The sequence below is a fragment of the Diorhabda carinulata genome, chromosome 4 (genome assembly GCF_026250575.1).
Source record: "Diorhabda carinulata isolate Delta chromosome 4, icDioCari1.1, whole genome shotgun sequence".
Classification (NCBI taxonomy): Eukaryota; Metazoa; Arthropoda; class Insecta; order Coleoptera; family Chrysomelidae; genus Diorhabda; species Diorhabda carinulata.
This window is the reverse complement of record NC_079463.1, coordinates 6,010,536-6,036,737: the sequence shown is the minus strand read 5'-3', so window position 1 is coordinate 6,036,737 and position 26,202 is coordinate 6,010,536. Positions and strand designations below refer to the sequence as shown.

Below are 26,202 nucleotides of genomic sequence, written 5' to 3'. Positions count from 1 at the left end.
TTTGACAATAAAACATCCTATGTCGGTTAGGCTTAACTTAAAAATTGCTAGGAGTTTCAAGATTTCATGACATTTGCCCTTTTATATAACCACACTTTTTTTACATTTTTTGGATGTACCCTGTATATTAATAATTTTTAAACATATTTCGTTTTTTAGTAATAAAAAACTATGTAAATATTACCATAACCGTGTAAATATTAATCACACCTACGTAGATATATTTATTTATTTATTTTTAGATATAAACGAGCTCCCACCACAAATGGGTTTGCTATCTCGTTTGTGGAATCTAAATACGCGCGGAACTAACCTTCAAGATCCGTTAAAATCTATGATAGAAAGTAAAAAATATAAAACTATGGACATAATCGGTTATCTAAAATCAGTTTTGGAAGATGCCAAACCTTACGCGAGGATGAAATTGATGATTGTCGGTGTGCAGGGTATTGGAAAAACGAGTTTATTGGAACAACTGCGTCAAGAAGGTGTCACGAGGAGACGACCAGAGGTTAGAATTTTATCATCACGTGTATTTATGCTCGATTTGTTTATAATTTGTCATTGATTACATAAGTTTGTTGTTAGTGCGCAAAACCTTGATATGAGTAGAGTATCTCTTTATATATATACTGCTTTACAAATTTTATGTTCCATTAATGCATTTAGTATTAATTTTTCTTTTATATTTTATTTGGTAATTATATAGATTAGATTACACCCCTTTGATTTCGTTAAAATATTAGTATGTTATAGAGAAAATTAAACTAAACAAGAATATATAGGACATGTAAAACATCCCTTCAACTACTTTTTTTCAAGGATCAAATAATTGTAATAATTTTTCAGTGATTGTATAATCTTTGAAAGAAAAAAAGAGGAACAGAACAGGATCATTTAAATGAAAAATTACTTTTATGGTTAGGTCAATCAAACCTTTCTCTTACCGAAATTAGAGCTTGATCCAAAACACAAAAATACGAATCAACTTTGAATATACTTTTGGTGGTGTCATTTGTTTCCTTGTACATTCAGCGCCCTTGCAACGTACACAGGGGCGGCGCGGCCTTATTTATGCTGCATAATTATCAATATTTCATTTTTATGCATCTAAATGTTCTTGATTTTAGGTCTCTTCTGTTTTAAAATTAGTTTTTTTTTGATAATTATTTTTGAAAGAAAGATTAATTTTGAAGTTTCGACTTTTGTTTAAGTCTTTATCAAAATATCATGTTTATTGACGTTTCGACTTTTCTAGAAGTCTTTATCAAAATATCATATTTTGATAAAGACTTAAAAAAAGTCGAAACGTCAAAATTTATCTTTCTTTTAAAAACTACCAAAAAAAACTAATTTTAAAACAGAAGAGATCTAAAATCAAGAATATATAGATGCATTAATATATCAGAAGGTCTAAGAAATTGAAGAAATTTATTTCATTTTTTACAGCACTGGGCAAAAAGAATGGGCAATAAAAGTATTAACGCCAAAACTTCTAGAGGTACAAACATGTCTACTGTAGGTGTAGATATTGGTGACTGGGTTTATGAGAAAAAAGTAAGGCTTCAATCGTCACACGGACCTGTGGTATTTAGAACGTGGGATTTTGGAGGCCAAAAAGAGTAAGTCTTTTTTTAAATATTTCATTATAACAATCTAGTGTCTTTTTGTAGGACAATTTAGTAACATTTCATCTTTTCTCTTAGTGTCAAAATTGCAAATAATAAACTCAACATGTAGTGCATTAAATTGTGAATTATTACATCATTTTTAAACTTATTATCACCTATATGTACATTATTATGTACTACATTATATAAAACATAACAATGTGATAAACTTTTATACATAAGAATATGAAAAAATAATTTTCCGCAATTATACTAACTTAGCAAACTCTCTTGTTAATTTCACATATTTAGGTAAATATTTTAATGTCCTATAAATTTACTCCAGGTATTACGCCACTCATCAATATTTTCTATCAAAAAGGAGCTTATATCTTGTCGTTTGGAGAATAACAGACGGCCACAGAGGCATAAACGAAATCTTACAGTGGCTTGTTAACATTCAAGCAAGAGCTCCCAACTCTCCCGTTATAATAGTAGGCACTCACTATGATGTTATTCAGGAATTCAACCCAAATATATCTGAAGAGTATCAGCAGATCATAAGAGATAGGTTTATTAATGTAGTAGATGCAGAAAAATGCGGATTACCCAGAGTTTTGGATACAATTGAAATAAGTTGCAAAACTAGACACAATATAAAACTTTTATGCAACTTGATATATGATACAGTAAGTATTTACAGATATATAGGGACTATTCACATTTATTGTATATTATTTCCATTTTTAATTACATTATTTTCATTAAATCATCATTTTGGTGGCCTACCTTAAAGATTTTGCAAATCATTTTTGATATGCTTTACTTCATTTAGGTTATTTCATTTTTGAAAAAGTGAGTCGAGCCAAAAGTACTAATTTTTGTTATAGATCTATTAAATTGAAAAATTACCTACAGCTTTGGAATAAACAAAGCTGCTTTAACATAAGTAGAGTTAACCGTAAACTAAAAGAAACCGCTTTGAATGATATATTTATAAATTTAATTATTTTATCTGCTTATGATTATGCACACCTCACTCTATATCAGAACCTCTACTATTCCTCAACGAACCATTAAAACGTGTGGTAACATGATATTTCAAGCTTTCGTTTGTTAAATGACTCGAATTTTCAAAATATTGTTTTTATTATAATGCAACAACCCGAAGATAACATTTACCAATACAAATTAATGTGACTGTGTATTTTCTTATTGTATTAATTTCATTAAACTATCTTATTTGTACAGGTTTTCAGCTTGAGACCTCCAGGTAGCAAGGAATTACTTTTAGAACAAAAAGTTCCTGCTACTTATCTAGCTCTGGAAGATGTTATAAATTATATAGCAGCTGAAAGGAAAGCGAATGGTTTAGATCCAGTATTGAACGCTGAACAATATAGAAATTTAGTTACGACAGAAATGCTACAAAGATATAATAAAACATTTAGAGATTGGTCGGAGCTACATCAAGCAACGTTGTTCCTACATGAAAACGGTTAGTTGTATGTACTATTTGTAGGATTTCTTGAATTAAAATTGAAGTTAGGTATACTTGTTTATTATTTTAGGAGTACTATTGCATTATGATGATGCAACGTTGAAGGATCTATATTTCCTTGATCCTCAATGGTTGTGTGATATGTTAGCACACGTTGTTACTATTAGAGAAATAAATCCATTTGCCCGTACAGGTGTTATGAAGCTAGAAGATTTGAAACATGTATTCAAAGCTAGCAATATCGGACCCATGGACACACGAGGTTTGTAAACTACTTATTATCTTGTCTCAACTCGTAGGGAAGACATGGGGGCTTAAGCCTAAGATATTATATTGCCAGAAAGCACATTTAAATTCTTTCAAATAGCCAAGCTGCTTTGAGGCCCTGAAGACTATTGAGTACATGTCGAGATTCTTAACTATATCTCCTAAGAAATCTGAGGAACAAAATGTCCAGAAACGACATTAAACTGGTCTGACAGGTCACTAACCCGTCAATTACCACCTTAAAATGATAGACATGATAGAGGAGGACAACTACAAATTCTAAGCTTATGTATTTCGAAGGAGTAATATTAACACTGGAAGTGGGAGTTATTCACAAAGTATCATTTTAGTTATAGGTGCAGAGAGTAAAGCCAAAAAGACCCCTAACAATCTAAATCTGACAAAATCCAACAAGAATATTTTTAATCTCATGTATATCCGGAAATTTATATTAGCAAGTGAATTATTATTGAACAATTTTTGCAATTGAGTACACTATAAAATTAAAATTTGATTTTTTTTAGGGTATATCGTGAATCTCCTGAATAAGTTCGAAGTTGCTCTTACTTGGGATTCAAGAACTCTTCTCATACCTTCTTTATTACCTTCAGAAGAAGACATACTTATGGCCCAAGTGTATCCTGGACAGTTTCACCCGATGGTAAAAGTGAAAGTACCACTACGTTCAAGAGGATGGGCTGTGAGAAATAAAAAAATTAGTGTATCACCAAAATCAGTTTTGTATAGAGATTCTAGTGTTCAAAGAACGTTCGAAATGAGTTTACCGCCTGGAATGGCTTCGCCGGCAAAAGCAAGTAAGATTTTTTTGAAAATACTTGCGATTTTCATTGTTATAAATAAAATTTCATATTTTCAGCGCAAGTAACAGAAGAAATCGAATACAAATTGAAATCGAAGTGTTCAGATAAATCCATGACACGTTTACTTTTGATGTCGTATTTTCCTTCTGGTTTTTGGTCACGTCTTATTTCACGCATTCTAGCTGACGATACAATAATTGACATAATTAGATCTTTCTTCATTTTACCAAAAGAAGTAGCTCAAGATGTGCATTTAGCTAAAATTTTGGATCTAAAAGCTGAATGGATTCTTTGGCAAACTGGGTTGCAATTGAAATATGGAGATATCACATTGTTCAGAATGAAAGAGGTCTTACATAATTCTGCTGCATACTACAAACAATTGAAGTAAGATTTAATTAATACATTAAACTCACGTCTCTAATAAAATTATCCGGAACATGATTCGTTTTTATTTTTTCTAATATAACAAAGATAGTCACCTCACACTGACATGTATCAAGTTAATTGGATTCGCGAAGTTTGTCGAAATCTATCAAAACTATTTAACCTGATATTTATCAATCGTTTGAGCCTCTTAGTGGTTTAATAGAAATGTGGTCGACTTTGATAATACTGAAAAATGAAAACTGTGCCTCCTGCTGGATTACCACATAAGAAAAATTTTTAGTGTACATTTTATCTCAGAGCCAAAAAACACTTGAACATACAAGAGTACAATGAAATGGAAAATTGTTCCTATAGAACAATCTTTGCAAAATACTATTTTTTATATTTATTATATACATATTCATTTATATATATTTCATAAGAATAAGAGATATTTGTGGTATGTTCTGAATTTTTAATAATATTTCGACTAAATTGTTTTGATGCTTCTTAAGTTTTTCCTCATGAACAAATTTTGTCGGTTTAATTTAACAGGGTCTACTACCATTGCTAAACCCCATTTCTTTTCCAAACTTAGAAAATTATTTTGAAGTTTCAACATTTGTTGTATTCACGATTAACTACTTTTTTTTGTTTTATTTTTTATATGCATTTTTATTTACAGATTCCGTTTGAAACAGGAAGGCGTATGGTCCGAGGTTGATTTTCAAAATTCTTCTATTTTAGAAATACATTTTCCAGTAGAATCGTTAGTAGTTCAACCAGTATTAAATGAAAATCGTTGTTTTGAAGACTATAAGATTAAAGATGAATTAATAATCGAACCGTCCACAGAATGTACAGCACAATTATTGGCTTTGACTGTTGATCATATTGATATTCTTCTAGAAGATTGGTAGGTACCCACTAAATAATTTTAGTTTGTGGGAAGGGACTACATTAACTTTTCATGCAGAATTTTCTAGTTATGGGAGCACCCAAAGAGTTACAGCACCAAAAATACAGAATCTCTCAGCTTTTTTGTATATTTTTTTAAAAATCAGATAGTGCAACTCTTTTGCGTTTATGTTTCCTCTTTTTGCTGATATTTGTTTCCAATTGAGTCTTTTATCCAAGTGGAAGTATTTGACACTGTCTTCTATTGGTATTGCTTAATATGATTATTTAACATGTATTCTTGCAAAGCGTAAATGTTATGAAAGGCTGGCTGTGTCATCAGAGAATATTCCTGTTATGTATTGTGAGGTGTGAGAGCAAGTCTTCATTTACTCATAGTTTTCAAAATAGATGAGAGTTTCCACGGTACTACCTCACTCTGTATATATGGCTATTTATATCTCGACATATATTCTGTCATATTTTTACAGGTATCCGACTTTAGGTACACGATTTGTTCATACGTCCGAAGGAAAATTTTTAATAACACGTTTAATTCCATGTCCAAAATGTTTGAACGTTTATAATGAGACTGAACAAAATACACACGATTTTCCGTCTTCCAGTTCGCATTTTCTAGAAACGCTTCATCAAGAACCTGATCACGCAGGTACAAAGTTGTTTTATCAGTATTAAAGTTCTTTATATTTTTTCTGTAAGCAATCAATAATTAACAACTTTCAGCTGAGACGTAGACTAGTTTATTCTATAACTATTGGAATAATATATTCTAGCTAATCAAGATCTCCATAGAATCAGAAAATCTCAAGAATCTTACACATCGGAATGTGACAGTGGAGTTGGTCCCGACTCAACAGGCTCTAGTCGAATCCCTTCTGTAGAAGGACACCCTTCAGTTCAACAAGAAGATAAACTGGTAATATATTCTTGGATGGTAGAAGAATGTATTTTAGAAGCATACGGAAGTAAAAAAGTTGTTTGTCCAGTTCATGGTGATTGTTCATTAACGTTAATTGCAGGGGATACGGTGAGCATTGTGTCAATTATTCATCTGAGAGTGTATTAACATTTTTTATAGATGTTCATGGATTTAGGAGAACGTTACATTATCAGACCAGAAAATATTAAGAAAGGAAAACTACTAGGCAGAGGAGCATTTGGCTTTGTATTCAAAGGTACTTGTAAAATACGTGGTTCAAATGCTACAATGGATGTGGCAATGAAAATGTTGCAGCCTGTTCAACCCGGCCCCAATGCTCGACAATCCGCGATTATAGCATACAAAGTAAGATGAATCATTTTTTAAAAGCATAATAAAAAGATATAAACATGTAAGAACGTTGGTGATACCGAACACTATATTTACAACCACTACATCAACACTCACAACTTAGTTATCTTTAGGTCACTAATGATAACTTGGTTATTGATAAGAGCGTTAAACAGTGTAATTATGAGCATTAATGTAGTGGTAGTGAATGTTTATGCCATCTGTAATTCAATTTAATGTCAATTATTAAAAATTCAGGCAGCTCAAGGTAAATGGGATAGAGATCCATTACAATATGCGTGTAAAGCTTATTGTACAGCAAGACAAGAACTGAATATACTACTGTCGCTAAAACATCCAAATATCGTACCATTTGTAGGGGTATGTACTAGTCCATTAGCTTTGGTTTTAGACTTAGCACCACAAGGAGCGTTAGACTTGGTATTAAGGCATTATAGACGTTCTGGGGCCAAAGTAGGACCTTATACTCTACAGGCTATCATTCTACAAGTAAGAGCGATTCCTAAGAATTGTTTTATTAAGAAATATCCTTAAATTAATGTCAATTGAAAATTCTAATTTTATATTTTTGAAAACATATTTTAGGTAGCCAAGGCAATTGAATATCTCCATAGACAACATATCATTTACAGGGATCTAAAATCTGAAAATGTATTAGTATGGGAAATGCCTCCACCATTTGTCGATCATCCTGATCATCCAGTACATATAAAAGTTGCAGATTATGGTGAGCGAAAATATTTTTTCATCGTTTCTTCCTGGATTTCAATTATTTAATAAATTAAAAGTTAGTCCACCTCTTTTGTGTTGTCATTTTGAGTTGCTCTAACTTTGAACTAAACTTCATATTGGGAATTTTAACAAACTTATATTTTTAGGAATAAGCCGTTTAACTTTACCATCAGGAACAAAAGGATTTGGAGGAACTGAAGGTTTCATGGCTCCCGAAATAATGAGATATAACGGAGAAGAAGAGTATACTGAAAAAGTGGATTGTTTTTCATTTGGAATGTTTATATATGAACTACTTACATTGCATCAACCATTTGAAGGTCACGAATCAGTAAAAGAATGTATTTTAGAAGGAGGAAGACCAGCTCTTTCATACAGGGTAAATTGAAAAATTTAATTTAAAACAGAAAGATCAAGACATTAACATTATTACCTCCTATAGGAAACCTTGTATCCCAGTTACTTTTTGGATCTCATGGTCCTTTGTTGGTCCCAACAGCCTAAAGATAGGCCCTCTGCAAGTCAGATTGTGTCAATAGCGAGTGCTCCTGAATTTACACATTTGTGTGACGTTGTTTCTTTAAAACATCAGGCTCCAGTTGTCGCAACAACTAGTGCAGCTCTTACACATATCACAGGTAAATAATCATTATTTTTTAACCATTTAAAAAGTTTTATTAACTGATAAATAACTTCTGCTCTTGATAAGTAGAGAATTATGTATTCTCCTGCTTACTTCAAACTTAGAACACACGTTTCAGTACTAATCAGAGACTCTTCCCCAAGCACTACATTTCAAAATAATATGGTATAGAAAGCAGACTGGTAAAGCGAAGTTTAAATTGAAAACATTTTTGTATGACCAAGAATTTCTTTATAAAAGAGATTTTTACCTTTAAAGAAAATAAAAATATGTAAGTTTGTTATCGTAAATGAAGATAAAGGGGTTGTATACTCATTGTATACTCATTCTCCTATGAGCAACTGAACAAAGGCTAGTTTTTAATGTATACAGTTTATTGTTTTTTTTAAATGTTTATGTTTGTTTGGAAAAAAAATTATTTTTTTTAAGTGAGTGGTTTACAATTTTATTTCATTTGTAAGAGTTTAAATAAATGAACAAAATTTTCTATAATAATTTAGAATTTTCTATAATATTTTAGAAGATGGTTTGATCGGCTCAGAAATGTGGTTAATGTGTGCAAATTCGAGAATAGATTTACTATTAGCAGCAGAAAGGGGATGGCTTCAATACCATACGATGACACTTCCTATTAAAGCTACTGCAGCATGTACTGTAAATGATTCGGTTTGGATTGGAGATTTTTCTGGGAAAATACATGCTTATTCGTAAGTCTTAATTTGATATAATGTTTAATAATTGATACAATTTTTATGTGTGATTTGCTGTATGAGTTTACTTTATTCATCTCTAAAATATATAGACTTTCAAAATAATTGTATTTTTATAAAAACAGTAAGGGTTTACTATGTCCATTGTAAATATTTGTTGTAGTTCTAATGATGGTAGGAAACTGTTTTTCTATACTTTAGAAAATGAACCGAACGCCCAAGTAGAATCCTTGTTATACCTACCTGCATTAAAAAGGGTAGCATGTGCTTTATCAAACGGTCGATTGTTTTTGGTAAATTCAGAATCTAAACCTCTAACACCAACAGCTGCAGAAGGTTCATTTGTTATGACTGAACTTGGGTCTATGTCAGTCATAAATTGTATGTGTGCAGTTTTTGATCAAAAGCAGAGGTAAGTAGTTTCAATATACAGATAATATAAGCGTAGATGTTTTGTTTTACCATAGTAGATATTTCTTTCATTTTAAAATCTTGATGTCACAACCTCTATCAGATGTTGGTATTTTTTTATGAAGTAGATCACAGCTTTGACGTTTATACATCTTTTTTGTTAACCTATCTAGATTATTACTGGGGCTAGTTTATTCATGTCTAAATTATCTATATCAATAGAACCTTGTTCTTCTAATGCAAGCTCCACAGTTTCACTTGTTACTTTTATCTATCCAAAAAAGAATAAAAAAGACGATGTATTTTTTATACTGTCCACAGTTTAGCTATTTTGGGGCCATCCGTATAACATTTGAGGCAATTCTGTTCATTTCTTGTATGGTGTTTTAATACTAATTGCTTCTATAGCTTAGTATTGAAGTATTTTGTCTTGAGGCATATCCTAGATTTGCATTTGCAGACGGTACTGTCGTTATGTTAATATGAAATCAATGAGACCGTCTACTTTATGTTGAAATATTTAAATTTTGTCAGTTTTTTTATTAAAATTAAAATGAATCTGTTGTAGCTTTTGTGAGTTATGGTGTGGCGAATCAGACGGTCAGATATCTATCTACACAGTTAAAGATCATGTTGTAGCCAATCATGAAGTAGTCAATCATTACCAACCAATAATCGAAAAAGTTGACGTTATGAATATAATTTCTGTAGAGAGTAACGTTTGGTCTTACGTGAGACCAGGATGTATCGTATACCAATGGGATTCTAAAACAAAAAACATTGTTAATAAATTGGATTGTTCAAAACTAGTACCTTGTTCGGAGAGTTTAAAATCTATTGCCATTGAAGAACATTTGAGTCCCACCAATTGTCAGGTAAGTAACAGAAGATATTTTTTGATTACTCCATTCAAAATTTTCATAACTCTTCAATTAAATATTTAATATGTGAAGATATTGATATGTGTTATTAAGTAAGTTTACATTTTATAGTAGTGTATGATTTTGATATTAACACTATTCTTACAGAAATCCATGTATATCTATTCTTACTAAGACTAGCATTTTAAAAAACTTAAATTATAATCCAGAATGGGAAAAAAGCAGAGGTTACAGTTTTTGAAATCGAATGTATGAAATGAATATTTTATGATTATATTACTTGACAGAAAGACACTTTCAAATTAAATATACGGCTTTACACAACAGGCGTTACGATCCTAGTCACGTTGAGGCTGACACTACCTCTAAATGTCAGTAGTTTTCTTGATACCCCAATTGTCACCTCAAATTTTGAAAACAGTCATTTGACTGATCTCGATAGGAATGGTGTTACCATAGTAAACAAAGAAATATATTGAGGAAGTTTTTAAATGAAAAAGAGACCCAGGAATTATTGGAGACATCTAGAATAATGAGCAATAAGACAAAAATAAATACTTTATTTCCATTATGTTATTGATATTTCAAATATCAGTAATCAGGTTCACAACTGATATAAGTTCAATTTTTAATTTACACTAGTTTATACATTAGTTTTCCATAAGATACAAAGTTAAAACTGTATGGTTTCATTTATTTATTTCTTTTTTTAAGGTAACAAGTCTAGTATCTCTTAATGATGAACTGTACATAGGAACAACCTGGGGTTGTGTGATAATAGCAGAGCGTTTTACTCTCCGTCCAATTACAATATTTCGACCATATGAAGAAGAAATAAGAGCGATCGTTCCTCTTCACACCGGAAAAGGAAATTCTGGAAACTGTAATAAAGTTCCATTGATTGCTACAATTGGAAGAGGATACCGTAATTTATTAGCCAGATATACAGACGTACCTATTGCGACTGGTACTCCTCTTCCAAGCCCCATGATGGGTACAGGTGTTTCTCAAACTGTTAAACCAAATATGTTTGTTTTGTTATGGAGGGCAGAGCATTGGAATGCCATTTGAAAAAAAAAATGATAATTTCCTGTCAAATTACTTTATCATTCCTGGAAGGGAGGCTTATATTAAAATTATGATGAGATTATGCGAAAGAACAAGTAAATATTGTACCTGTTAATTCTTTTTATAGTTGCAAAGTTTTTTTTGTATAACTGGTGAATGTTCAAAGAAATCTTTTTACATGACATGAATCACTGAATGTAAAAAAATATGCAATTAAAAATTGTGATTCTATTCTTAATATTAAACAAATACATTTTTCGGTCTGCTAAAAGTTTTCATATAGCTTGTAGTCCGACTACAAATTTAAGGAGTCATTATCAATCAAATCAATACAAATGATAAAGGATCTCTTTCTGTTTAGGTGAACTTACAAAACCGAATAGTTTAAATGTTTCAAAACAAATGCTGTATATTTTTTATTTTTGAATTATTATTTGCCAAAGAACAAATTGATACTAAAATCTAAGAAACCGATTCAAACTTAATTTGTCTCAATTTACATCAAGTTGAGATAATAAATGGCTGCTGGCAGGAAAGGATTAAATGGAGAAATCCAGAAAAAAAGATTACAAATTGTATCTCTTGAATGGATTTTTGCAGGGTAGCAGTATTGAGAAGAGATAAAATGGCTAAGGAATTTTAATTCAAGATATAGGTAGGTAGAAACGTCAAATTGCACATGCTATTTTAAACGGATTTAATAAAAAAAAGACTTAAAATCATCGTGAAAAACATATAAAAAAGTATAAGTGAAAAGTTAGAAAATATTCATGCAATATAATAAGAAAAAAAAAAGGTTTTTAGACTAGATGATGAAGTACACAGAGGTGAATCATATATGATACCAATAAGGACTTATTCCATTGAAACAGAGTAGATACATCAGAATATAGATAAGATTTCCAGCTGGACAAAATAGAAATGAAATCAAAAAATAACTTGCAATTTATATCTAAACAACTGCAGGTTTAAAAGAGTTCTGAAATAGGCTTGGTATATGAGAGGAAGAAAAATTACACACATGATATTAAAGTAATGCAAGTTTTGATATTTTTATTTAGTTTCTTTTATCCAGTACTATACTAAATATTATGAACAGTTGCTTTCTAATGACTGTATGGAGGCATACCAAAAAATGTATACAATTAATTGTGATTTATTTTCTTCTGAAGTGAAGCAACTAAAATTGTATTATAGATAATTTTAGATATACAATACGACTGTTGTTTAACATAAACTGTGATCATACTTCTTGTCATTTATTTGAAATGTATTGATGTTATTTTGCCAAGAATAAATGTTTTTGCATTTATTAATACTTGTTTTCTTATTATTAAATACTGGACTAAAGAATACTGAAGCATAACAAAAGATTTAATCAACAGAATTAATACATAAACTTATTTTTCATATTTAATGTACAGAAATTTTTGAATACTAGTTGGAACACTCGAGTTGATCATCTACTGTCTGGCATTAACGATGTTAACAAACTCTGGTTTCAGAGATGCGCCGCCAACCAAAAATCCATCTATATCAGGCATAGCTGCCAATTCTACACAATTAGCTCCAGTAACAGATCCACCGTATTGAATTCTAATACTCTTTGCAATATCTGCTCCAATATTTTTAGCTATGTATTCTCTTAGTGCCTTGTGAACATCTTGAGCTTGTTGAGGAGTAGCTGTCTTACCAGTACCAATCGCCCATACTGGTTCATATGCAATTACAACATTTGTCCAATCTTTCAATTTACTTGCTATTGCTTGTGTTTGAGCAAAAACAACTTCCTCTGTTTTGCCACTTTCACGCTGTTCCAATGTTTCACCTACACAAGCTATGACCTTAAGTCCCTTTTCTAAAGCAAATGCTACTTTATCAGCTATTAAATCATCGGTTTCTTTGAAAATTTGCCTTCTTTCTGAATGACCTAAAATTACCCAATCTACATTGATATCTTTCAACATGAGTGGTGAAACTTCTCCAGTGAATGCACCTGAAAATCAAGTTTTTAAATGTATTTCATAGTTTTACGAATACACTTTCAAAAAAATGCACAATTAATTTTCAATATTAATTATGAAGGAGGTGGAATGGAAACCTTACATATGAAATTAATATTCTTCAAGTTCAACCACTCTTAAATAGAGAGATTCAACTAAAAATATAAAAAACTAACTTTGAAACAAAATCTTTAAAAAAATAATGAATGGGTCCATTTTATTATTGCTTATTTTCTCTTCTAGCATTACAGTTTGACAACATCCAGGCATGTTTCAAATTTCCATTCTGATTTCATTTTGGTCAAAGAAATCAATTATTGTACCTCACTTCCATGTGATTGAGTGACAATAAAATTAAATCATTAAGAGAAATGCAGTTCTCATTAAAAGTTTTAGTCAAATAATAAATTATGCATTAATTATACCGGATAGTGTATTCTGTTAATCTTAATGAATATGCTTAAAAAAATAACATAAATGAAATTTGTACAAGGGAAAGATTGATATGACTTTGTTCAGAAATGTAATGCATGAGGGGGATGTATAAGTATCTTTCATTAGACTAAATATTCACTTGCGATAAACAAGAATCAAAGAATAATAATTTATTCAGAAAGTAAGATTAAAATCCTAATTCAATGTGGAGAATCTAATTCAAGAAATTAACACAGATGGAAGTATACTGAAGCATTTGAAAGGTATCTATCTTTTTAAGAATAGTCGAAAGCAAGAATTTTCACAAGCAAATAAGAATCCTTAATCTCCCACCCCCTTAAAATCCAAACAAATGCTAAAAAACTTGTTAAGTGTGACTAACAAATCTATATGGAAGACAAATATCATTATATAAATCAGTCCAAAGTAAAAAGGGCAGATATACTGTTACAAAAAAATTGCTTTTAATGACCCAAAAGTTGATAAGCTCCAACAAGGGTTGGATACCACATAACACTATAAAATTAGGTATTCTGGTGTAAATCCATTCATAGTTAGTATTGAATAACTACAGGGTATAGCTAAAGAACAGAGAGGATAATATAAATTTTTACACTTGGTTAATAAAGTTATCTAAAACCATATTACAAACTTCAGCTATGGAAACGTCACAAATACAATAATTATTTGCTTTCAATTACTACAAAATAAATAAGTTGGTGTATTTTAAATGTGGAATGTTGAACATTCAGGAACACTATCAAATAATATCTAATAAATAATTAAACTTCGTGATTTAATTTAAGGACGTAATAATGAATATATATTAAAGTTACCTTTTTCTTCTTTATAACAGTTTTGTCCAGCTACTCCAATGTTTGCTGGAAGATTATTACGGACATATTCAAGATACACCGCAGGAACACCAACAACGACTTCTGTGTTAGAGTCTAAAGGTCCGGCCTTAAGAAAAGATATAATTTCATCAATTTGTTTTTTACTTCCATTCATTTTCCAATTACCGCCAACCACAAATTTACGGGGACATTCATCAGGACATTTTGCACTCATTTTGATTGGGTTTTGGTTAATATAAAATGTACTTTTTTATTATTTGAATTATTTGAAATCTACGGTATTTTTTGATCACTTATTTCAGATTTCGGGCGTTGAGGTCACACAAAGGACGTTTGAACTGCTATTAAGACGGAACACAAAACAGTAAATAGGTTTAAGCCATAGAATTAATCTCTGTACTAGTACCACTGAGTTAATATTAATTATTTGTATTAATTCTGTGCTAATACCCTGTAGTTCTATGGTTTATTTTGAAAGGTGATAGTTACGCTAGGTTATGTTTTTCGCGGAACAGAGCAGGCAAAGAGGGATTTGTATCATGTGATCATAGGTTATACAGATTGCTTCTGGCAATTGCCGAACAGTATACGAATAACGAAACAATTTATCCCAAAATAGCTAGTCAGAACAGTATCTAGTAAAGTATGCAATTTTATAAAAGTACACAAATTGACTTTTTCAATATTTATTTGCTGTATAGAGTACCAATTTGTACCGAAGCTGGCTATAAACTACTGACATCTGGAGTTGATTATACTATATCAATGTTTATGTATTGCGTACAAGAATATTTTAGCAAAAACAACACATAAGCAGAAATATTTGTCGAGCAAAATTGCTAATTGATAAGCAATGAAACGCCAAAGGTCAAAACAACCTCTCTTTAAAGTTTAGGATTTTACTCAAAAATTGATATAACTGCATGCGAACCGAGAGCTGCGATTGAAAGAAAGTGGATTGCCGAAGAATACCACTTAGAGTCATCAGATTTACATAGCCGAACGCAGAAATCTGTGTTGATAGGGGAGACCACAGAGCATATCGATAAGGTCAACTTGTTTGTAAATTTCGGCAACACAAATTTATTTTCGCCACATACCAATCGTGACACTAGCGTAAAAAAATCTGTCATTACTGTCAGTGTCAATATGTCATTCGTCGTCAATTTCTGAATTTCCGCACCATTTACTTCATATTTCGCTACACAGGTAGTGTATGTTCTGTGGATGACATGTGATATGACATTTCAATCTTCCTTAAAAATAAAATCTTGTTTGGACAAATTATGTAAATAACACATTTACAAATTGTGAATGTCTGTCTTAAAATCAGTAACCATGGCAGCAAGGTTAGAAGCCTCTGTTCTAAAAAGTAAATTTAAAGGTTGCCTTCTTGGGGCTTTAATAGGAGATTGTACTGGTTCTCCTTATGAAGGTGATACCATTACTCATGGTGATAAACTGATAATTCAAAGGTATTATGATAAATTGGAAGATCCATCATTTACCGGTAAATAAATATATCAAATTCAATTTGTATGTATAATCAATTGAAAATTTTGTTATGTAGTCTCAACTATATGCACAAATATCAATTGAATAAGGATATTTACAGACAATCCTATCGATTTTATTTATTCATTAGTAATTGTAAACATCCGTTTGATTCAAAGTCACTAATTGGGTTTTTATAACAGCTCACAAAGTTTCAAAGAAATGTAAACTACAGTGTAGAGTCTACACCAATGCCAAAAGGTGCGAAAATGGATATGATCACTGTTCCTTTTTTGCCTTTTTGCATTTAGAAAACTTTAAATTTCTAAATTTTAAATTCTGAGCATTGGTCCAGCTGTGATCTACAGCTCTCAAATTCTTGAATGCTCTAGACCAATTTAGTAATTTGTTTAATACAATATATTTTCTAAATTATCAGGGTGGTTACTGAAACCCCAACTTTATCTTGATGGAAGTGTAGATTGGTTGGTACTTTGTTGCCTTAATTGTTTCAGTAAACATTTAGGTATACTATTTTCTTACTCTAACATATTTCAAAAATATGTGTTTGCAATTAAAAAGTTCAAAGCAACCTACCCTTCCTTTAAAACAGTTGGATGATAAGTAATGTAAAAAATTATCAAACCTTTTATTATGCGTCATAGGAAATATATATGTTTCAGGAATTTTTCAACAAACCTTTTTTTCTTAGTTGGGTTAGTGGGTGATCAGGGACTGTTGCATAGACCTCCAGACAAACCTGTAGAGCTCCAATTAAAATTAGCAAATTATCCTTTGAAAATCTTATCAGGCACCTTTGCTTTAACATTGTAATGTCACTAAGCACACTTTAAGGTTTGTTGAGTTCTGGGCATTCACCAAAAGGTCCTCACTTTATTTCTTCTCCATACACCAGCGGCATTTTGGATCTTCTGAGGTGCCTATATTATGGAGATAGTTTCTTGATGACTACGTATGGCTAGAAGACCAGTGACCTCGAATTTTCTACCTGGTTCCAATACTGAGAATCTAACTAAACCTTTGTTTATTAACTTATTGAATTTGTTCCACTTAAACTTCTAACACTGTATATATAATTGATTCCAGCTCCATTCAAATCATACACAGATGATACAGCTATGACCAAGTCTGTTGCAAAATTTTTAACTGACAAACCTGAACCTGATTATAAATTTCTTGCCAGACTGTTTGTTAATGAATATTTTAAAGAGCCTAGAAGAGGTTATGGTGAAGGTGTTGTAGAAGTTTTTCACAAATTGAAAAATTCAAAATTTGCAGATGTTTATAAACCAGCTAGTGAACAATTTTTAGGTAAAGTTGATTTATTTAGAATGTTCAAGCAACACAGATTTTGGTTAAATAAAAGTCTGTTTAAAATGCATACTCAAAAAGAGTTTATGGCATATGCAAAATTATCATTGACTCACCAGTAAATCAATTTTTCTAAAAACTTTCCAATTCACTTAATGCCAAGAAAACATCAAAAAAGACTTAATTTAAACATACACAATCAATAAATGAATAACTCTTTTTACATCTTTTACTTGTATGTATCTCACATTTTAAATGAAAAAAGATTAGAATCAACCATTCATATTTTTGTTTGTTTGTTTAGTAAATTATTAAACTAGTGTACATTATTTAGGTGCCGGTTCTTTTGGAAATGGTGGAGCTATGAGAGTTGCCCCTATTGCTCTTTACTTTTATGATAATTACAAGGCAATGCTAGAAGTAGCTACAAATGCAACAAGGTTGACTCATACTCATTTTTTGGGAGTTCATGGAGCACTTTTACAAGCTGTTGCTATTGATTTAGCTTTAAAATTTAATCCAAACGTTAAGATTAATCCTGAAAGATTTTGTGCAGAATTATTTAGGAGAATTAGAAAAATTGAAAGAATAGATGAAGACACAGATGAGATAGATGAACGGTGAGTAATTTAAAGCAGGATGGAATACAGTGTCGTCTAAAAGTAAAAAAAAATTATAACCCTATAACCAAATGTACATAGAACTTTCTTTTACCCAAAGCATCCAATGATATTGTGTAGAGGAATTCAATTCTTTTCTAAACACTCTCATAGTGAAATATGCATCAATAGTAATTATTCTGCTCAACATAATTCGACGGTTTTGATATATTTATGGTAATTATTATCCATCTTTTTAAAAATTTGTCTCATAAAAGCTTTTACATTATTTAAGATTTAATTGTTGTTACACCATAAAAATTAAGCATTGAAGACAACAACCACTTTGCTAGAGATGGTAAAGACAGGGAAAACAAGCATGGTTAAATGTAATGTCCTTATAGGTACTCAGCGATGCATATTTAACAGTTTGTATACAAGCAGGTGTTTCAACATTCCAATTAAAGAATGAATTACTTCGATATTTGAGATTTCAACCTCTGTTTACTAATTTTTTTCTGAAATTCGTTGCAATAATTTTTAATGTTAAAAAGAAGTTCAATTATATCAGGGACTGTATATAATTGTATTATCTTTATATGTAAAACTGTTGAACTTTTAGAGATTACAGCAGGAAAGCATATCAAGAAAAGTTAAAGGTTGTGGAGTATTTATTAGGTAAAAAACATGATGATGAGTTAGATGAAGAAGTGATTTTAACTTTAGGCAATGGTATAAGTGCTTATGAATCTGTGCCTACAGCTATTTATTGTTTTTTGAAATCTTTACAAGAAATACCGTCTATACAGGTAAATAAATATCCAAATATATTCTTAATTTATAGGAAGTAAATACTTTTCAATTTAAGTTTTTGCTGATTATTTCAAGAGATATTTGTGTGATGCTATTCCATTAGGTTTTTTTTTAATTTTTAGACTGATAACATATTCAGAAGAACAATCCAATACGCTGTGACATTGGGAGGTGATACTGATACAATAGCAAGTATGGCTGGGGCAATAGCAGGTGCTTATTTAGGAGAAGAAGCAGTTAATCCTTATTTAGCTAAACATTGCGAATTTTCCAAAGAAATAGCCGAGATGGCAGAAAATCTGTATGCGGCAAAAGTTAAACCCTAATCAAATTGTTTTTGGTTGAATTGTATCAGTTCAAATAGACAAATCTACCCTGTATGTACATGTTGTAGCCATTATCAATTTGTGGACATATACATATGGAAAATAAATATATTTTATTGATTTTTTTTCAAGTCTTTCCTGTGTATAATATAAAATAAATTTATAAGATATAATATAAATATCTCAAATAATTTCATTTTCCGAATCTATATGTGTAGAAACTTCAAATAAGAAACTTTTTAGTATGAAGGATAGAATCAGGGAGTTACTGTAACTACCAAACTCACAAAATAACGTAGAGTAGCTACCATAAGTTCATAGTGCTTTGAAGGGCTGCATACGAGTCATTTTTGGTTTTGAGTATTATTTTCTTTCAAAGCAACAACTCCATGTTGGTAGTAATTCCCATTCAAGAAAGATCCACGAATTAATATATAGCCAAAGAGGATTGTTTATACGATTTTTCTAGAGTATGATTTATGTGTCCAAACTTCTATTTCCAAGGTATACTTTGTGACTATTACAGCTTTATGGTGGTAGTTTGACGTTTTGGATTGTTACTTCGAACTATCATATAGCAACAAAAAAGCCGCCGATCTCGTGTTGAAAACTATTTTCTGTCAATATATGGTTCAAATTGATTGCCGTAAGTTATTTCATTTGCCCCGGAGGCTTTTTTCAAAAGGTAGTTCTTAAAACAACAGATTGTAGATTGCTTGGGCATCTATTGTACAAGACTCTACATCTCATTCTTCTGCTAACAAATTACGTACACTCTTTCCAAAGAGGCTATTTTTCCTGTAATTTCTGTGCCCAACTTTTCAAGGTGTTGAGCAGAACATTTGCCAAATAGATGCTTTAATGTTACTCGCAGAACCTGCTATTGTTGCCCTCTAGCGTACCTATCTTCTTACAGCGATATTTACGGGGCAGTAACCTGTCAGAAAACCGATTACCTGCTTGATATTGTTTGCTCTATTTTATGCTCTTAGATAAGTTAGAATCTATTCATTTTCTTTATTCATTTCTCACTTGTGTAATTTTGCTATAAATAATAAAAATGTGGTTGCATAAAACCTGGTAGGTTTTATTTATTCTCACTTAGTCTAAAGCGTTATAATCGTAAACCCAAGTGGAATGGATTTTGAGTGTTGAGATAAATATTGAGGAAAACAGAAAAATAAAGCGAAAACTTCAAGAGGTTATGTTATAATTTGAAAGATATTGAATTTTTTAGTGGAGTGCTTAACTGATTTACATCAAAGTTAAATAAAAATATCTTCTACGGCGATAGTGAAATATTTGGTGGTGCGTTACAAGAATACTTTAAAAGTACTTATAATATCCCATAACGCATCAAATAATGAGATTGATTTTCATAGCTACCATCAACGTTGATTAAGTTTTGAAAATTCCGCTAATTTTTTCAACGCTTACTTCGACCCACCTCTTGACAAGGATTATCGTAAACGTTAGTCATGACGTCATGAGTGACGTTCTCCAGCGGCAATAACGATCGTATTCGCTATGCGGAACGCCCAAAGAGTATTTCAGGTGTTGTGAACGTTTAGTGGAATGCACCCTATGTCGAAACTATTTCGACTAATATCTTTCGTCGAAGCAAGATATCTTTTTTTTTCTGGGTTTTGGCTTTAACTGCTCTAATTTAAATTAAAAATCGAGTCCCAAAATAACTAAAATATTGTGAAAATGATTCGGCAGGTTGGGTACAAATAGAACCGTTAAAAAGCTATAAAATTTTCAAATATCTAAATTGTGTGCTTTCATCTATCGAATAAAAATTTAATCTTTTAAAAATGTAAATGATTGCATTAAAAATAGTTCAGAAATAAAATTCTTCCAACGATCGGGATTAATCGGAAAGTAGCGGTTAGTTCAATACATAACCCAATTAATAAGATTAAGATAGGTTATGGTTCAATATGCATTAAGCTAGAATTACAAATTCGATTGGAATATTTATTTTACATTCATAATTTATAGTGAAATGATTCAATATGAATGAACAATTTGATCCAGAAGTGTATTGCTCATATTATCACAGCAATCTTTGCCATGTTTGTAAAATCTCTGGAAAGTTGAAAAGATGTTCACAGTGTAGGTCAATAGCCTACTGTTCACAAGAGCACCAAAAGTTTGATTGGAAATATCATAAGAAATTTTGTGCTGCAATGACTAGAGCAAATAGCGACTGCGAATTTATTGCTATAAGAAATTTCGAGGATCTTCTTACTGTAAAAAAGATAAAATTTAGGTTGTTATGTAAATATTTACAGCGACAGTTATCTATTTATGAAAATCAAATTTGTATGTTTTCTAGACATTGTGAAATATGTTACTCTCCCAATATTTACAGTGAATGTGATAAATGTAAAAGTGTATTTTTTTGTTCTGATGATCATAAATTCAAATTTGAACATTTTCATCAAAAAAACTGTTCTGAATTCAAATTAAATTTGGAAATTGGATTATTTACCAAGTTTAATAATGAAGAAGTTGATTTATTTGTTTGTGATATCTCGAAGAAACTTCAAACTTTACCTCATTCTCTATCTGAACTGGTTGAATTGTATGATAAATCTTCAAAGCATGGATATGACGACATAATGCAAAAACTAAGAAAACATGATTGTTTATCCCCAATTGCCACAATTTTATACGGACTAGAGCAATCCAACTTGATAGTTGATAGGATTGCTGTAAAAGACGAACTAACAATACACATAGTTGGTGGTAGTATTTATGAAACTGTTAGGCAGTGGAGACATATGGCAGAGCTAGGGTTTCACTGGATCCACAATTTAGTTAAACTTGATTTTATGGTTATAGGACCAGAATTAGATTTTGATGGGACTACAGTCTTTACCCATCAACTATGTGAAACTTGTGAGCAAAGGAAATGTCAAACAATGTGTTCATTTCATACCCAGCTTTATCATGATAAAATAAATCATATAAAAAAACCCGATGCTGTTGTTGCCTTCAATAGTGGTTTACATACATGTTATAGTGAGAAACTAGTAAATGAAGATGATTTACCAGAATATTTGTGGGCAAATAGTATCAAATATTTAGTTAAAAATAAAAATACCCCATTAATACTAACAGCCTTTACTTTAAAAGAAATTGAAAAAGATGTGGAAGTAGTAAAAAATCATGCGGAATCAGAATTAAAAGTTTTGATTCCTCCTAGTAGTAATCCTTTTGCTGATAGTAAACCTATTCGAGATATTGAAAGTCAACAAGAACCGTTCTTTTATATCAATGGTTTTGTATCTGTTTTAACCAGAATTTAAGTACATACACATAATATTGACAATATATAACGAGGACCTTATATTTCCATATTAAGTTTTATGAAAATTATTTGTTAGTTTTTTTATTAATAAATTTTTTAATTTGTATATTACGAGTAGTTTTATTTTCTTATCAAATTATTTAGAAAAGAGTGAACCGGAATTGGCAGTGCATTATAAAGGCAAAAGAAGGAAAGAGGTAAAAAGGTGATAACAGATATGGTAAAATATCGAAAAAAAAAAAAAACAGTAAGGGATCTGGGGGTGGGTGGACAGGTCAAAATATATTTGTTGGCCATCAATATTAAGTATTTGTGTTGGTCAATATGTTATAAGAAAAATATAAAAGACTTTGTTGATTACTTCCTAATCACTACGGCATTATATAGATTTTTGTAATTTTCGAATCAAAACTGATTTAAAATTCACAGCAAAGGTGTGGCTCTTTTGGACCCTGGATCCCAGAGAGGCGCACCGAACTTCCTGGTGACATATCCACCTGCAGTAAATGGAAAAAGATTAATACAAAATACTTAGGAATATGTGCAGATATGAGAAGAGAATGTTTGAAATAGTTGGTTGAAGTAGATGAAAATTAAAAAAGTAATGAAAATTCTTTATTTAGTGTAAAATATTTAAAGTGAATGGAATAAATGTAAAGGTGTATTTTCTTGTTCTGAAGATTACAAACTTCAATTTGAAAATTTTTTATTATTTTTTCAATATCATATCTTCAATATTAACAGCATTAACTTTGACAGAAATCTAAATGTGGAAGTAGTTATAAATTATCCAGAATCAGCATTGAAAATTTTGACTCCTTCTAATAGTAACCCGTTTGCTAATAATAAATCTGTTCGAGATATTGAAAGTCAAAGACTTTATATCAATGTTTCAACCAGAATTTAGGTACATATATAATATCAACGATATAACACGAGACCCATATTTTCATATTCAGTTTTATGAAAATTATTTAACCAATGTAAGATATGTTTTGTTATATGGGAGCTAAATGACGATGATGATGATAATGAAATTAGCAGTTAGCTTTTATGACACATAAGCAAAATTTGAGGGAATAAATATAGTAAACAAGTTCTTAGAAGACGAAAATGGATACTTAGTTTGATATATTGAGGAAATCGCAAAGATTTTTTTGAAAAATGTTGAAGGAGATGAAAATTTCCACGTTTGAGGATGAAGGACAAAAACGGAAAGAGGGAAATCTAGAAATGGTTAAATATGGAGAAGACAGAAAGCGAGAAAAATAGTGGATTTGTATGATAGTACACTTATGCGAGCATTTATTTATAACCTTATTAAAAACGAAGTTGCCAAATTATAAAAACCACCCCATTTCATGAGAATTTTAATCAAATATTATTAAATCCCGAGATGGGATTTTCTGAAATCGAATCTATATGACAAATTAATATTGATTTTGAATGAAATGTTTTAATCTAGAACTTTTCATATTTTGTACTTTGTACCAGGTAAATGGTAAACTTGCTTTGCCATTGTGTTTCTAAAAACCAATAGATAAAAAGGCTTTTTTTAGTAGTTGTGCCTTTTTGATCAGTTATATTGGTAATATTTGTTATGTTGTGTTTATGCAAATACATTTTTTGTTTAGTTCATTCTATCATTATTCAATTTTTAAGAGTTTCAATTTTTAAACTATCTGCATGTGTAAGCTGAAGCTGAAAACACTGAAGTTTAACTAAAAAAATCTTCGGTTCCTTTGTTATCGCAATGCGCGTGAAACAGTGTGTGTTGGTGTAGTGGTAGTGTAAATAGAGTGTTCAGTATGTGCATGTGTGCATTTATAGGGTGTTTCTAAATTCATAACAAAAAATTCGGGAGGTAAATATTCGTATGTAATTCCTATAACATTTCCTCAACCCAGTGACTAGATCCGTTTATATATTCTGATATCCTAGCCTTCTAAGAGTATTATTTCTATGGTATGCAGAGCAAGTTTCAACCTTAAGACGCTTAATTTCTATAATAAATTAGTTTTCAGATTGTTGTCAGATCTTTATCTGATTATTCAGGAAACGTAACGAATTTTTTCATATTAAATGACACGACTGAAAATAATTTGTTGATTGTACATAAAGACAATGTAAACCCTCGCTTTTGTTTTTTTTTGTACTTTTGACCGTTATAGAAAGAAGAGAAATGTATGGTTTTTTCGGTATTAGTACTGTAAATAGTTAATATACCGATACGTAACACAACACGGCAGTAAAAACATTTTAGACAGTAGTTCGAGTGCACTTAATATAATAAAGCTTTTGAGTACTTTGAATATAACAAACAAGATAAACTTATTACAAAATAAACAATCACTGTATTATTTTTGTGACATGATAGTATTTACCATATTCTCTATATTAATTGTGCAAGTCCGTCGTTTTTAATGATAATTTTGTTATCAATCAATATAATACACCTGACTGTGATATTAAGTTATTTAATGAATCATTTAATATTATGAATTAATTGACTTTGTCAATATGGTCAAATCTAACTGAATTAAAATAGTTTAAATATATTGGAAATACCTACTTAACATCTGGGCTGAAAATATCTTAGGCTAGCATATAAAAAAATCTCTTTTTTTTGATAGAATTTGGTTTTATAATTCAATAAAGTTCTCTTCGAGAGTGATAGGATGATTATAGTGGTGATACAATTTTTGATACCATTTTGATAAAACGATTTGTCTTTAGCCTCAAAATAGGCTTCAGTATCCTCTTGAGGTCTGAAAACAAAAAAATAAAAATGCCGTGGGTCAGATCTGGAGAATACGGCGGATGCGAAAGCAATTTGAAGCCCAATTAGTGAAATGTCTTCTTTGTTTCTACCATACGGTCGTTGAAAGTCGTGATATATATGCGTTATGTTGATGTTGTTGTTTACTGTCTTATGTAAAATGGCTTCCACGTGCCTATTTTTACTTTCACATGTTGCATGCTGCCAAATTTGAATCCTATTACAAACGTTTAGTATACAATTGGAAGAAAACTGTCCAATTTGCACTACTTTTTTTTTGTAGATGCTCATATATTTATAGGAGTGTACACTTGATGTTTATCATATTAACAATGAATCAAGATCGATGAATTATTCCTTCTGAGTGTATTTGAATATGCAATATTGATATCAATTATAGGTTGGAACTAGTAGATCTTGAAATTAATGCTTCTAACCAATCAAACATAGTTTTTATGATATAGCATTGAAATAAAAAGTTTTTACATTCACTAGGAAACGTCCATAAATCCTATTTTATTAACTGATTTTATTTGGCACAAAAATGCTAATTTTTCAGGAAGAATCCTAAATACATGGTTTAAAAAATAATTAACATATTTTTTACTTTTTTCTTGAGTTTCTGTCTATCCAATGTAATTCAAACTTTCGCAGGAAGGACTTGTTATATTTGCGGCGCATATTTTGTCTCAAAAAAGAACAAAAAGTACACAGTTTATTTCTTGAAAGTCGTATCAACTCTAATTATAAACAACGTGCTAAGAGAATAATAAAAAAAAACAGAAAAGGAAGTGCTATGTGAGCTATATACTCTTGAGCCGACTATTGAGTGGCTTGTTGAGGTAGATGTCATCATACTCAAAACAAGTCCCCATAATGAGATTGACTTTATTTAAATAATAGGTCGCAATAATTAATAATTTGAAAGAGTGTGCTGAGAGAGATTGTTTATAAATATGAGAAATATTGTTATATATAAAACACAAATAAATGTTATTTATTTTCATCATTGAAAACTACGTA

General features: G+C 30.6%; 4 protein-coding genes across 8 annotated transcripts in view; 3 read left to right on the top strand and 1 right to left on the bottom strand.

Moving 5' to 3' along the window:
* LOC130893436 (leucine-rich repeat serine/threonine-protein kinase 1) overlaps positions 1-12,534 on the top strand; it is a 29,141-nt gene extending 16,607 nt beyond the window's left edge. For 3 of the 5 annotated variants that reach the window (XM_057799541.1, XM_057799543.1, XM_057799542.1), the window contains 19 exons: positions 243-511; positions 1,450-1,622; positions 1,957-2,299; positions 2,862-3,108; positions 3,182-3,373; positions 3,903-4,193; positions 4,256-4,586; positions 5,254-5,484; positions 5,957-6,135; positions 6,260-6,513; positions 6,565-6,771; positions 7,015-7,266; positions 7,363-7,504; positions 7,656-7,888; positions 7,952-8,147; positions 8,673-8,859; positions 9,026-9,274; positions 9,842-10,148; positions 10,869-12,534. In XM_057799541.1, coding sequence (XP_057655524.1) covers positions 243-511; positions 1,450-1,622; positions 1,957-2,299; positions 2,862-3,108; positions 3,182-3,373; positions 3,903-4,193; positions 4,256-4,586; positions 5,254-5,484; positions 5,957-6,135; positions 6,260-6,513; positions 6,565-6,771; positions 7,015-7,266; positions 7,363-7,504; positions 7,656-7,888; positions 7,952-8,147; positions 8,673-8,859; positions 9,026-9,274; positions 9,842-10,148; positions 10,869-11,225 — 4,640 coding nt within the window. In that variant the 3' untranslated portion in view covers positions 11,226-12,534. The remainder of the gene's footprint in view (positions 1-242; positions 512-1,449; positions 1,623-1,956; positions 2,300-2,861; positions 3,109-3,181; positions 3,374-3,902; positions 4,194-4,255; positions 4,587-5,253; positions 5,485-5,956; positions 6,136-6,259; positions 6,514-6,564; positions 6,772-7,014; positions 7,267-7,362; positions 7,505-7,655; positions 7,889-7,951; positions 8,148-8,672; positions 8,860-9,025; positions 9,275-9,841; positions 10,149-10,868) is intronic. The other 2 variants (XR_009059207.1, XR_009059206.1) reach the window with 2 other exon arrangements.
* Positions 12,250-14,883, bottom strand: LOC130893437 (triosephosphate isomerase-like). The gene is made up of 2 exons (XM_057799545.1): positions 14,497-14,883; positions 12,250-13,218 (listed from the first exon to the last, which is right to left on the bottom strand). The coding sequence occupies exons 1-2, from the start codon at positions 14,729-14,731 to the stop codon at positions 12,686-12,688; spliced, it is 768 nt and encodes a 255-aa protein (XP_057655528.1). The 5' UTR covers positions 14,732-14,883; the 3' UTR covers positions 12,250-12,685.
* An 837-nt stretch (positions 14,884-15,720) lies between these two features.
* LOC130892282 (ADP-ribosylhydrolase ARH3-like) lies at positions 15,721-19,215 on the top strand. The gene is made up of 5 exons (XM_057797616.1): positions 15,721-16,027; positions 17,119-17,343; positions 17,678-17,963; positions 18,565-18,751; positions 18,878-19,215. The coding sequence occupies exons 1-5, from the start codon at positions 15,832-15,834 to the stop codon at positions 19,079-19,081; spliced, it is 1,098 nt and encodes a 365-aa protein (XP_057653599.1). The 5' UTR covers positions 15,721-15,831; the 3' UTR covers positions 19,082-19,215.
* A 1,559-nt stretch (positions 19,216-20,774) lies between these two features.
* LOC130892442 (uncharacterized) lies at positions 20,775-22,502 on the top strand. Its single transcript, XM_057797870.1, has one exon. The coding sequence runs from the start codon at positions 21,100-21,102 to the stop codon at positions 22,396-22,398; it is 1,299 nt and encodes a 432-aa protein (XP_057653853.1). The 5' UTR covers positions 20,775-21,099; the 3' UTR covers positions 22,399-22,502.
* Positions 22,503-26,202: the final 3,700 nt, after the last annotated feature.

What these genes read in the sequence shown, in the direction of transcription:
- LOC130893437 (XM_057799545.1), bottom strand. Translation starts at nt 14,731, where the DNA reads ATGAGTGCAAAATGTCCTGATGAATGTCCCCGTAAATTTGTGGTTGGC. An exon ending in CTGTTATAAAGAAGAAAAAG is followed by an intron (nt 13,219 to 14,496) that starts GTAACTTTAATA and finishes CTTGATTTTCAG; the next exon opens with GTGCATTCACTGGAGAAGTT.
- LOC130892282 (XM_057797616.1), top strand. Translation starts at nt 15,832, where the DNA reads ATGTCTGTCTTAAAATCAGTAACCATGGCAGCAAGGTTAGAAGCCTCT. An exon ending in GGAAGATCCATCATTTACCG is followed by an intron (nt 16,028 to 17,118) that starts GTAAATAAATAT and finishes AATTGATTCCAG; the next exon opens with CTCCATTCAAATCATACACA. An exon ending in AAGAAATACCGTCTATACAG is followed by an intron (nt 18,752 to 18,877) that starts GTAAATAAATAT and finishes TTTAATTTTTAG; the next exon opens with ACTGATAACATATTCAGAAG.
- LOC130892442 (XM_057797870.1), top strand. Translation starts at nt 21,100, where the DNA reads ATGAATGAACAATTTGATCCAGAAGTGTATTGCTCATATTATCACAGC.